This window comes from Asterias rubens, chromosome 9, assembly GCF_902459465.1.
Source record: "Asterias rubens chromosome 9, eAstRub1.3, whole genome shotgun sequence".
Taxonomy (NCBI): Eukaryota; Metazoa; Echinodermata; class Asteroidea; order Forcipulatida; family Asteriidae; genus Asterias; species Asterias rubens.
Genome location: NC_047070.1, coordinates 18,980,653 through 18,993,971, shown reverse-complemented (window position 1 = coordinate 18,993,971; position 13,319 = coordinate 18,980,653). Strand labels below are relative to the sequence as shown.

General features: G+C 40.2%; 1 protein-coding gene across 1 annotated transcript; it reads left to right on the top strand.

Annotated features, from left to right (window-relative positions):
* Nucleotides 1-526: 526 nt before the first annotated feature.
* Nucleotides 527-9,119, top strand: LOC117294972 (aspartate aminotransferase, cytoplasmic-like). The gene is made up of 9 exons (XM_033777528.1): nt 527-736; nt 2,354-2,535; nt 3,141-3,249; nt 4,260-4,372; nt 5,251-5,355; nt 5,516-5,666; nt 6,237-6,402; nt 7,025-7,167; nt 7,768-9,119. The coding sequence occupies exons 1-9, from the start codon at nt 583-585 to the stop codon at nt 7,920-7,922; spliced, it is 1,278 nt and encodes a 425-aa protein (XP_033633419.1). The 5' UTR covers nt 527-582; the 3' UTR covers nt 7,923-9,119.
* Nucleotides 9,120-13,319: the final 4,200 nt, after the last annotated feature.

Genomic DNA, 13,319 nt, shown 5'->3' with positions numbered 1-13,319 from the left:
ACCTATCGTTTATGTTTTTGGGGGGATTTCTGAAATTGGACTTTCCCATTTTTTGGTGTAGGGGTCGACAAAATACAAACAATTCTTGATTGACTTTTTTTAAGTGTTATTTTATTAAAATGTAGATTTATAAAATACAAAAATGTAAATTTTAAATAAATATTTGCATATTTATAGGAATTGTAAGTGCAAAATTACCAAATGCAAGCGTTAATGTTTAAACAATTCCGTCGGCAAATCCCCACAATTAAATATAACGGTAGTGAAACGAGGGGTATTGAGACTGGTTCCGGACACTTGTCTGTATTTCAATTGGTGTACGTGGAGTACGTGCAAGTTGGGTACCCGCCTCGTCATGCCAGCCGCGTATTTGCTAACTCGTTCTCATAGATAATCGATCTCACTAAGCCTTGTTTAAAAGAATCTTGCTCTCTCATAACCCCTGGAAATTTTGCACTCCTCTGGGCTACCACCTCGTACCGGTACAAGTGCCACTGCTCTCCAATACCAAGTCTCTCTCCTCTCTACTATCATCAATCCGCATCCCCAGATCATCTGCCGGTCCAACTCAACTTAAAAACCATGTCAGATTCTCTGGTAAACAGCGATAAAAAACCGCGATTGGCTCCATCGAGGTTTAGTGATGTTTCACAAGCTGCACCAATCCCTGTCTTTGCGCTGACAGCTGCATTCAAAGAGGACAAAAACCCTGTCAAGTACAACTTGGGAGTTGGAGGTAAACTTAAAATTGTAATAAAATTGTATTGTAATTAATGATAATCTCATTCTCCTCAGTTCTACTTTCTACTCTAGTCTACTTCTTGTCCTTACTTCACATTATACTAAGTAAATACATAACTTAGAATTAGACCCGTAACTGGGGCTCTGTACTCGTGCCACCACTTTTAAAACTTATTTTTACCAAAAAAAAGGAAATCTTATTTTGAGTTTCTAACTAAGACTAAGAGTATAGGTAGGCCTATTTAGTATTACTAAATACTAGTGTATTATTAGGCCTAACATTAAGTTAACAAATGGAAAGTGGTGGAACTGGAAGGATAAAGAAAGTTTTCCTCCACTAAAAATTGGGATGATTTTTGTAAAGGTGTTATTTATTTAACGTGATTTGAAATCTAAAAGAGAAAGAGCGATGCCCTTTTGTAGTTTTACCAAATAATAGGCCTATGAAACAGTACAGAGTTTACGACATACTACTTAACTGACCTAACCGATGATACTATTACAAGCTGCACAATAAAAAGTTCATTTATGCAGGTACCGACTTTTAAACTTTGAACTCATCCCTGGAAATATGCTGGTGGTATATCATTGTCTGGTTTTGCATTCAAATCAAAGTGAGTGTGGGTGGTACTTAGTGGGTGGGTATACATGGAACCTTGTATGTACAGTAATGACAGAGAGTACATTGTCTGCCGTTTCCTCACACACAGATATCTGGATTTTGATCTAGACAGTCGGAGTGCTGAACAAAGATTGTGAAGGGTAAAGTCTATCACGTATTGGATGTGCATGCATGGGCTGTTTATTTACATTTTGAAACTGGTTTGTTTGTTTGTTTTTATTTCCCTTCATACAACAAACAGTTTCACTTAACAATATTATACAAGGCAAAAGAATAAACAAAATACTTAATACTAATAGACTAAACCAAGTTATATAGTATACACATGTTGAGTAAAAAATGTTATTAATTTGTATCATGAGTGGGGGTGTCATTTGAGAGAAGGACAAGGCCTTCTGTAGTATCCATGAGCACCCAGGGCTGCTGTCAAGTTACAAATAAGTAGATAATACTAATATAGCAGTTAAGAGTACATGAAGTCCACGGAGACCATGGCTTCTGTTGCCCTAGTCTTGGCTGTGGTGCCCCTTTCAAAAGTTTCCCACATACTTTAAGATTTTCCAACTGGAAGTGCCCTTTGCGAAAAGAAAGTGGCTTTGCTCTCTCGGAGTGTAAATTCATCGATATTTAGAAATATTTAAGTTCTCCAGATGGGTTTGGAATAGCACTTTTGTTATAATCTAACAGAGTGTTCAACTCCAGAATAATTCTTGGGCTTTAAGCATGAGAAAAAGCATTTGTGTACGGCAAGAGAAAGTTTTTTTAAAAAGGATTTCCTGGTAGTGAGGCTGGATGGTGAAGTTTATTGATGATTTTACATGCACTGCAACTTCCCTCTGGTAAGGGTTGCCTCCATGAGGGAATTGTCAATTTGTGTTGGAACTTTGCAAAGGGTACCCCAGCAAAAACACAACAACCAAGGCCTGTTTATTCATTCATAACAAAAGATTAAAATATTGACCTGATTGTTGCAAACTTTTTGTATCTTAGCTTATCGTACAGATGAGAATGAACCGTGGGTTCTGCCGGTCGTTAAAGATGTTGAGAAGCAGATGGCCAATGATGAGACACTCAATCATGAGTACCTCCCCGTCATGGGGTTAGGGGACTTCACGACTGCCGCAACCAAGTTACTTCTGGGTGAAGACAGCCCTGCCATCCTGGAAAACAGGGTGAGTACATGGAACAATTTCATCCAGCAATTTTTGCATAGCAAGACATTACTTAAGTTATTTTATCCTGTCTTAATGATCCTCCTGACAAAGGAAGATGGCAAACTCCCACAAGGGGATATAAACACCAAGCTGGCAACAAACAATCGGTTTCATACAAACATCACCCTGGTTAAGGTCTATGATTATGAGCTGCATTTATCAAGAAGTTTTGATTTAGTAACTAGACGACAAATACATTTAGTATTCGAACTCATAACCTTGTGATTGCAAGTCCGGCAGTCTCACCACTGGACCACGTTGAAAGTACCAATGGTTTGACATCGTTATGACATGTATCCTGAATGAGGAGCTGGTGCATTGCACAACGCGCAGCGCATTTGCATGTGCTTCCATTTTTGGGATTAAAACATGCCAGAAGAATGGTACAGATGTTAAAACGCACATTGGTGCATAAACACGCGTACCATCCTTTTGTGCAAATTTTGACCCCCGAAATGGAGCGCGTGCAAGTGCGCTGCGCGTTGTGCAATGGGTCTATACCCTGCAGATGGCCAATATGTATGATTGCGTGTGAGCTTGATCAAGTATTGTTTTGCTTCCAGGCATTTGGCGTTCAGACGTTGAGTGGCACAGGGGCGTTACGTCTTGGTTTGGAGTTTCTCATCGAACACTGCAAATGTACGGCAGCCTATGCTTCAGACCCTACCTGGGGTAAGTACACAACACAAATTAGCAGTCGGCTTTGTTAAGCAAGTTTGAAACTGTTGTCACCCAATCTCCAGGTGTGGAATTGCTTAGTGGTTAACGTAGGCCTAACTTGTACAAGCTGTTTAAGCCCAAAAGTAGCTAAGCAAAGCAAGATATTCTGACCAGCCAAATCACCTGCAAACCATTTGTGACCAGTATAAATCCATGTTATTATATAGGCCTATTGCTCTCACTTCTCTCGTTAGCAAGACCTTGGAGAAACTTTTATCTACTGTTGTTAAAGATCATTAAAAATTTAATTTTTTACTGTTCGAACAAGCAGCATGGTTTTGTTCCTTACAAATCTTGTGTCACTTATCTCATGAATGTTTATCATTCATGGGCTACCACTTTAGATCAGCTGAGTCCCCCAAGGATTGATGCAGTTTTTGTTTTTTAATTTAAATTAGTTTATCGTGCAATTCGTTCCTGTTTAGACATTCAAACCCTACAAAGTCCGAAATCATGCATAGCTGTTTTTTGCAAACGCTCTCTTTTTCACCTGCATACACCCTTTTGGGTTTTCTGTGCGACCCACATTCGCTGTCACATACCTTGGAGTCACTCTGAATGCTCAGCTCTCTTGGAATGACCACATTAAGAATGTTGTTTCAAGTGCCAATAGAACATTGGGTCTTTTTAAGACGTTTGCTTTCAATTATTCTGTTTCAGCTAAGTTCTGTCTGTATAAATCTCTAGTCATTATTTTTGAATATGGCATGCCAGTATGGCTCCCTCCTACATCTCTCCAGACTCTGGCCCTTGAATGGGTACAAAAACGCGCAACTTTGCTGTCCGTATATTCGTGTTTGGCCAGCCGCTTAGGCATTTATTTTGTGTGGTCCACCTTTTTATTTATGTGCTTTAACCCATTCAGTTGTGCAATAGTGATGGAAATAGTGCAATACGTAATAGTAAAACTCTGTTGATTAGAAAAAAACATGTTTTCTTGATTTATTTTTTGTTTATCTAAGGTAACCATAACAACATCTTCAACAAGCTGAAGTATCCAAATGTGCGCAAGTATCGCTACTGGCATGCCGGGACCAAAGGCTTGGACATCGATGGTATGCTAGAGGACCTGGAGGTAAAGTAACGAGACTCGTAGTCAGTGGCATGGTTGGCTTGTGCGTAAAGCGCTCGCCTCTCACCGAGGTGACCCCGGTTCGATTCCCGGCCAGGGCCCTATGTGAGTTGAGTTGTGCGTTGGTTCTCTGCCGTGCCACAAGGGTTTTTCAGACCATCCGGCTTTCCTAATCAAACGCTGTCGATCTTGGCTGTGCTCTGTGGTCATAACGGGTTGATATGGCTGGCAGCCAAAGGCGCCCTTGCATGCCTGCTTCTCGAACATGTTATAGCCTCGTCTTTCGCAATTCAGCTCTTAGCTGTGAGTAAGGATGATAAGCCCCCCAAGTTATTATTAATTATAGTTTAGTTACTGTATAATTGTGTGTCCAGTGGCCATGGGTGCTGTTCACTGTTATTTGTAAATACTACAGTGAAGTCCTGGTCTGTTTGTTTGTATGTTTGTTTGTTTAGATGAGCTTCCCGTCAAAGAAACTCCGCAAACTCCAACAAGGGGATACAGACCTAGCAACAGCCAATCTCTCTCCTACAAACATTTCTGCAGATTTTAAACACAGTCACACTCTTACGCTCAAAGTATACAGATTTTTTAAGAGGGGAATCTGGCATAAGTTTGTTCCCAGCCCCTAAAAAGTGTATGGGACCTGACACCCCTCTTAGATATGTGGAATAGTCCAGTCTAGGATATCAATGACCTTGACTCTCTAGGGCATCTCACTTGGGGATAAAAACATTGAAATATTGGAGTGTGCCTTCTTTTGAGGGTATGAAGTACATACAACCTTGGCTGGGCACACGTTTGTATCAGACAAACTACTCTCTGCTTATTTTTGACATCTTTGATAGATTTCTTTTTTTTTAATTGTAATTATTTCATAGAATGCTCCGGAGGATGCACTGATAATGTTGCACGCCTGTGCCCATAATCCAACCGGAGTAGACCCAACGCAAGAACAATGGAAGAAGATTGCCGAAGTGATGATGGTGAGTTTATTAAATTCAATGTTTTCACTGCTCCGATGATATCAGCCCTTCATTGAAGTGGTTCATTGTATTATGCCCCCTCCCCCCCCCCCCTCAAACAAAATCCGACACCAGTGCCGTTATTTTAGAAATGTCTCCACCATTTGATTTGTTTGTGCAGAGGAAAAAATTGTTTCCATTCTTCGATTGTGCTTATACCGGCTTTGCTACTGGTGATCTTGAGCGAGACCGTTGGGCCGTGACGTATTTCGTCAGTTTGGGGATGGAAATATTCGCAAGCATGTCATTCGCCAAGAACTTTGGTCTCTATAGTAAGTAGCGTTTTCTATTGCTGATCTTTATTTGTAACTTTTATTGTAGTTTTGCTGTTAGCTGTTATGACTGGGTAGATTAAAGTAAGAGCTGGACCAAATTTTATGGACTGGGAATTGCCTGACGAGATTTACTTACTGGGTTACCTGACTTGGATTAACTAACTGGACTACCTGACTAGTTTAACTTACTGGGTTACCTGACTGGATTAACTAACTGGACTACCTGACTAGTTTAACTAACTGGATTACCTGACTGGATTAACGAACTGGACTACCTGACTAGTTTAACTAACTGGATTACCTGACTGGATTAACTAACTGCATAACCTGACTGGATTAGCTGCATTGAGTGACTGAATTACCTGACAAATTAATTTCCTTGGTTACTGTAACCTGAATTGGGTTAACTAACTAGATTTCTGTTTAAATTAACTAACTTGACTGCATTAACGATTTAGTAACTGGATTACCTGACTGGATTAACTAACTAGTGGATAGTCTAAATAGAATAACTACCTCGATTACCTGACTGGGTCACTTATTAAAAGAAATTGTTTTATCTTGAAGATGAGCGTGTTGGAAACCTGGTCGTAGTCGTCAACAACACAGACACAAAGAACCCCATCATTTCGCAGATGACGAGAACTGTCAGAGTCATGTGGTCCAATCCACCCAATCACGGCGCTCGTATTGTCAGCACGGTGTTGAATAACCCTACTCTTTATGCACAGTGGTGAGTACAAGGGATTTATTTTGATGTTCAATTCAACTTAGAACTTTGAGAAGACTGTGATAAATTGGTGACAAGCCACAAATGAATCGACACAGAACTTCAGAAACAAGAGGCATTACATGGTTGAGTACGTATATTTGGTTTGGGGTCAGTTAGTCTTATATGGGATTCATTCGTTCATTCAGTCGATGCAGAGCATCGGATAATGGCCCTCCAAACACGTTGGTTCTCCATTGCTGTACGCAGCTCTTCCCGTTGCAGACCAGAGTCCCGGCACAAGGTGTCTACATAGGTTATTTGTGGTTTGCCACGGGAACAGTGACACTAAGGAGGGGTCCATAGCACCAGCCTGCTCACTGCCAGCCGTCGATTTCACAAAACTCTTCCTAACTTAAGACTAATCTTAGGACTTAGGACGAGTCCCAACCCTGCACTGTAGCATGCAGACCTTAAGATTAATCCTAAGTTAGGACGTGTTACTCGCCCTAACGACTCGAGATAAGACGAGTCCTAACTCTTTGTGAAATCCACCCCGGCCAAGTTAAAACAGTCAAAAGGTTCCAAAAACCAAAGCTAAACTTTGCCTTTAAAGTCAAGCGCTTTTCTTTCTTTGCACCTGTAGGAAAGACCACATTAAGACGATGGCGACCCGCATCTTTGAGATGAGGCAGGCCTTGTACCAGAGACTTCAGACTCTTGGAACCCCTGGAACTTGGAATCACATCGTTGACCAGATTGGCATGTTCAGCTACACTGGACTCGGACGTAAGTAAAAAAAATGAAAATAAAAGAGTACTCCAGTTATCACCAACTTCGTTGAAGAGCGCCAGCCGGGGGCCAAATGTTCTAGTCCCACTCTAATAATATCAAAGTCTTGTATAGCGCATCTACCAAACAAGGTACTCAAGGGGCTGAGTATACACAAACTTTCAGTTAGATATGTTACTACAGCGATGAATTCTGAGACCCAATTATTTAGCACCTTCTAAGAGTTAACAAGGTGCTACGGCGGATACAGCAGCCACAGCCAGGAACACTGAGGCGAACCCCTTCTCTTTTTGATAAGTGCGCTGGGTTCTTTTACACCCCCTTTTTTTTTTTTTGATAAGTGCACTGGGTTCTTTTACATGCGTTACACAACACATGGGACCAACAACTTTACGTCCCATCTGAAGGACGAAGCAGTGGTCAAGTGTCGTGCTTAAGGACACTCTGCTGATCAGAAACACCAGAGTTTGAATTCGGGTGGTCTTAACCGCTCGGCCACGACACTTCTACAAATGTTCAACCATAAATATTTTTAAAATTTACCCAGCCAGTTTCCTTTGTGGTTTAATAATTTTCTTTATTTATGTGTGTGTGTAGCCAACCAGGTTGATTTCTTGAGGAGTAAGCACCATGTATACATCATGAAGTCTGGTCGCGTCAACATGTGCGCCATCACTACGTCCAATGTGGACTACATCGCCAAGGCGATCCACGAGGCAGTGTCCACAGTGTGCGAGGACCCCAAGCTGTAAGCCCCGAAAACGCCATCGAGGGGCACAGGAAAATGTCAAAGCTATGCCGCAAACTTCAGAAAGGTCTTATTAGCTATTGATGTTTTATCATGACCCAGCCAGTTTGATATTTGGTTTACACAATGAAAGTTGGGTCATAGATTGTTTTTTTGTCAATTATTGCTGATTTATTGCCGAAAATTATCAAGAAAGATATAATAGTCACATATGAAAGTGTCAGCTGAATAAAGTGTCTATTTGCTGAGAAAACAGCAAAAAGCTGTGCCCGGTATTTCACTAGGACAAAGATGCTATGGACGGTTGCTATTAATAAAACTGACCATGTAAAGTTATCAAGTAGTTTGATCAACATACCTCGAAATAACTCTCGGTACCCATAGCAATTGCTGTGGTGCTTGCAGCCGAATTCACGAAACGCTAAGATTAATCCAATCTAGAGTTAGGACGAGTAACTCGATCCCAAGTCAGGACGAGGAGGAAAAATTGCGGTGCCCTTCGAAAGCAAAGGTTAAGGCCTGGATACATTTTAATAATAGCAATAATTTGTTTTATGTAACCCTACTTATTAAGTATGAAATGATAATCCAAAAATATAACATCTGATCTGGAAATTTTAAGTGAAATTTATATTCAGTTCAAATCAAATAGAGATCAAACATGACGTATAATAATAAAACACCTATTTGTTTGTCAACAGTTTGTATGCCAATATGTATCAGTTAGAACAGTCGTCAAGAATGCTTCATTTAGGATAAAAAAAAACTTAACTATTTGTCTAGCTTGTGTGCTGTGTACACCTAAAAATGATGTGTATAGAAAATACAATATACAAAAATATAGTCTAAACTCCATTGTTCATTAAAGGTAGAGTCATAGATTGGTTTTTGTTCATTCCAATGTAGATAAGACTGTCACGTGCATATTCAAAGTAAACCATTGCATACATTAAAAATTATGTGAATTATTAAAATGAAAATATATTAAAGACACTGCACTCCTTTGGTAATTGTCAAATACCAGTCTTCTCACTTGGTGTATCGCAATAATATGCATAAAATAACAAACCCGTGAAAATTTTAACTCAAATATCTGGAAGATTGGAACATGTGATTTTCAAAGGATTAAAGGCAGTAGTAGACTAATTGGTAATTACTCAAAATACTGATCGGCTTAAAACCTTACTGGGTAATGATCAATAGAGAGTTGTTGATGGTATAAAACATTGTGAGAGAAACGACTCCCTCTGAAGTGACGTAGTTTTCGAGAAAGAAGTAATTTTCAACAAATTTGATTTCGAGACCTCAGGTTTAGAATTTGAGGTCTCAAAATCAAGGATCTGAAAGCGCACAACCTCGTGTGACAAGTGTGATTTTTTCTTTCATAGTTATCTCGCAACTCCGATGACCAATCAAGCTCAAATTTTCACAGGTTTGTTACTTTTATGCTTATGTTGAGATACACCAAAGTGACAAGACTGGTCTTTGACAATTACCAATAGTGTCCATTGTCTTTAAAACCGGTGTTTAAATATATTAAACAGTTTGCTACTTTAAATCTTGTAAAGGTTTACAGCTAGACAGATATTGCCAAAAAAAATGTGGAAGTTTGAAACATGTAATTTTCACAGGATTAAACATAATGTATCTGAAATTGAATTATTGCAGTGATTTTAATTTCAATAACCTATGAAAACTTAACTGTAGGGTTTATGTGAATTTAATGAATTTAATAAAATAAAATGATTCACTGTTCTTATACAGTGTTGTATCACGCCCAATGGCCGTCACAAAGCAATCGTTATATTAAAATAAGTTTCTTTTCATCTTTTATTTAATTTTTTTTAATATTTCATACAGCATCCATAGCTTAAAGATCAGAAAGAAAAAAAAACAGATAAAATATGGGGTCATTAAACAAGCAGTTGTAAAAAACAAGTTTGATTTTCCTTCAAAATTTGACACATGGACGAGGTCGACCTTCCACACGGATGTTTTTCAGAATGATTGATCACCTGCTCCACCACGTCACATCTCCACTGATTACGTACAATCCAATTTTACTGTTATGAAAGGTTCAATCCAAATTGAACATCCCTTCCTCGCGAAGAAAAGTTAATCAAGAGTTCTAAAGTTTTTTTTTTTGAAGGGTGCTCAAACCCCATGTGACTAAAACGGAGAAGAGTACACACTTTTTACGCAATTCGTTTATAACTCTTCAAAGTTTTAAGGAAATGTTATGTAACTTTCTCATGGCTAGGGGTGACCAGTGTGGGATCCAGGGGACAAAGCCCAAGGGGTGACCGGTGGGGGTCAAAACACAAGGGACGAAGCACCAGGGGTGACAAGGGGGGGGGGGGGGTCCAGGGGAAAAAGCCCCAGGGCGTGAAGCACCAGAACGATTGGTTTTCAGAATGCTTGATCCCACTTTGATCACCTGCTCCACCACGTCACGTCTGCTGTTCAACTTCCTTCAATCAGAACCATTCGACTAATTGGAAAGGCGAAGCTTTGACATGTTATTGTCAAGTCGCGTTCTTAACAATAAACAAATATTCCAGGCACTCCAGCCTACGTCATCAAAATATTGTTAACCATGACCAACTCCAGTCAACTTTCCCAGCAGGGGAACCTGAGCAGCGTCAACGGCCAACCCCAAGTTCCTTGGCATCAACTGAGCATGATCGTCATCATGATCTTTGGCAGTGTGGGGAACGCTCTCTGCTGCTTTGCCGTTGTCAGATTCAAGTTCCTCCGAACTGTAGCAAATTATTTCATAACTTCCTTAGCCGTTTCTGACTTGTACACGTGTTTGGTGGTAATGCCCCTCTCAGTTTACACCAGCTTTAATCAACATCTGTGGTACCTCGGAAACACCCTATATATGGTTTGTCTCAATTTGTGACCCAAGTCTCTTCGATCTTGACTCTAGGGGCTATATCCACTGATCGCCTTCTATCGATAGAGAAGCCCGTCTCGTACTCAAAAGTGCGCAAGCGTTTCGCCATTTGCACAATTGTAGGGGTGGGGCTCATTTCTGGTATGTGGTGTTCGTCATTTTTTCAGACACCCAACTGTTGATAAACAACAGATGTGGTCATAATCCGAGAGATGGTGCTTCCAAAATAGTCGTCTGTTTCATCATCTTCTGGATACCACTCTTCGCTGTTATTGCCATCAACTGAGGAATTGCTAAGGTAACTTGCCAGCTCAAACGAATTGGCAAGGCCCTACGAGAAGTAATAAGATATCACCCGAGGCAGTGCCGACACATACACAGAAGAAGACTACAGTTACAACGGTATCAAAAAGTAATACTGTCGGTCGTCCTGGGTGCAGTCATTGGGGTCCATCATCCATCAACCCGATTCCACCATCTCATGAACTGGACTTAGATCAGACACGCCCAAACATCATCAAAGGAACCAGTGCCGCTAAGAAGAACAAGTTGTTGAATCGCCAGCAAGATGACGCATTGACTGCCGGCAAGAGAAGATCTTACATTGTGGTAACTGTGGTCATCTTATCACTCACGCTATGCTGGTTGCCTTTTTTCTTCATGACTGTTCACTCAGTTGTTTGCCCCGAATGCTACCAAACCCCGACAGCCGCTTTCTTCTTCGCAGAGAGTCGCTGGCTTGGTTACTTAAACTCCACGATCAATCCAGTTATATACGCTTTGATCAAAAGAGATAACAGAAAAGCTTTGAAGTTCCTTGTAAAACGTCGGCATGCTTGAGGTCTCGTCTATGGAAGGTTGATGGAAGAGCTGTCTGTAGGAAGAAGCTAGGGGGCTAGCTATAGGGGGTCCAACTTTGAACTGGGGTGGGGCAGACGGGGGTCAAACTTTGAACATGAGGTGGGGCAGACGGGGGGTAAACTTTGATCTGGGGTGGGGCAGACGGGGGGGTCAAACTTTGAACATGGGGTGTTGCAGACGGGAGGTCAAACTTTGAAATGGGGTGGGGCAGACGGGGGTCGAACTTTGAACATGGGGTGTGGCAGACGGGGGGTCAAACTTTGAACATTGGGTGGGGCAGACAGGGGGTCAAACTTTGAACTGGGGTGGGGCAGACGGCGGGCCAAGTATTACTGACGCAGATTACAAAATGGAGGCCATGAAAAAACCAAGTGGCTGTTAGCTGGATTGAATACAACTTTTATTCTATACAGTGTTCACAAGAGTACATCGCATTAATTAATTTGTTCACCCATAACCATTTGATCGAGGTCGAGTTGCTTTTATTTACACCAAATTCAAAACCTCATTCTTAGACAAACCAACCCACCAATAAGCAACAAACTAACGTGATATTTCAGTGCAAAATTAGTTAATGGCCTGTCGTTTTGAAGCCTAGCTACTTGGAGGCTACACAATCCCCCAAAACCCAAAACATTGTTTAATACCCTGATAAGGTTGAAACGTCGGAACATTTCCCCTAGGTGCTATTGGTTGGTAAAGCAGTTTGCAACAGCTAATTCTATTTTCTGGTAACATTTCAGTCTCGCACTGAATTATGTGTAGTATACAACTTGGCTGCATCTATATGCGTGTCAAACAAGGTTTTTTATAAATATTTATTTATAGTGCAGCATTCTCTTAATGGTTTAAACACACATTAAGCAAAATATAGTTTATATTTGAGCAAAGTATTTCGTTTTCTCAACACCCAGATTAAAAATAAATCTCAACACTTTTGCACAGAAAAGTAAGCAAAAACGGCAAAAAAAAATAGGAGCTTAATACCTATGAAAAAGAAATGAAGGGGGGGGGGGGGAACAATTTTAAAAACAAAAGCACAAGTAAAATTGCGGACGTGGCCAAACTTTTAAAGTCGTATAAAGTCTTGTAAAACAAACATTTTCTCCAAGTACAACTCATTAGAAATCTTGTTACCTACTTAAAGACACTGGACACTATTGGTAATTGTCAAAGACCAGTCTTTTCACTTGGTGTATCTCAACATATGCATAAAATCACAAACCTGTGGAAATTTCAGCTCAATTGGTCGTCGAAGTTGCGAGATAACTATGAAAGAAAAAAACACCCTTGTCACACGAAAATGTGTGCTTTGAGATGCTTGATTTCTAGACCTCAAATTCTAAACTTGAGGTCTCGAAATCAAATTCATGGAAAATTACCTCTTTCTCGAAAACTACTCCACTTCAGAGGGAGCCGTTTCTCAGAATGTTTTATACTATCAACTTCTCCCAATTACTCATTACCAAGTGAGGTTTTATGCTAACATAACATTTTGTCAAATGTGGTATATTGTAGAATATTCTCTTGTAATTTGACAATTGTTTATTTGCTATTTCACAAAATGAATTCTATATGTTAGAGTATTTGAAATAACAGAATGTCAAAAGTGGTATGTTAGAGAATATTCTCTCGTTATTA

Coding starts and splice junctions, on each gene's coding strand:
- LOC117294972 (XM_033777528.1), top strand. CDS start 583: ATGTCAGATTCTCTGGTAAACAGCGATAAAAAACCGCGATTGGCTCCA. Junction 2,536..3,140: donor CTGCCATCCTGGAAAACAGG/GTGAGTACATGG, acceptor TTTTGCTTCCAG/GCATTTGGCGTTCAGACGTT. Junction 5,356..5,515: donor AGATTGCCGAAGTGATGATG/GTGAGTTTATTA, acceptor TTGTTTGTGCAG/AGGAAAAAATTGTTTCCATT.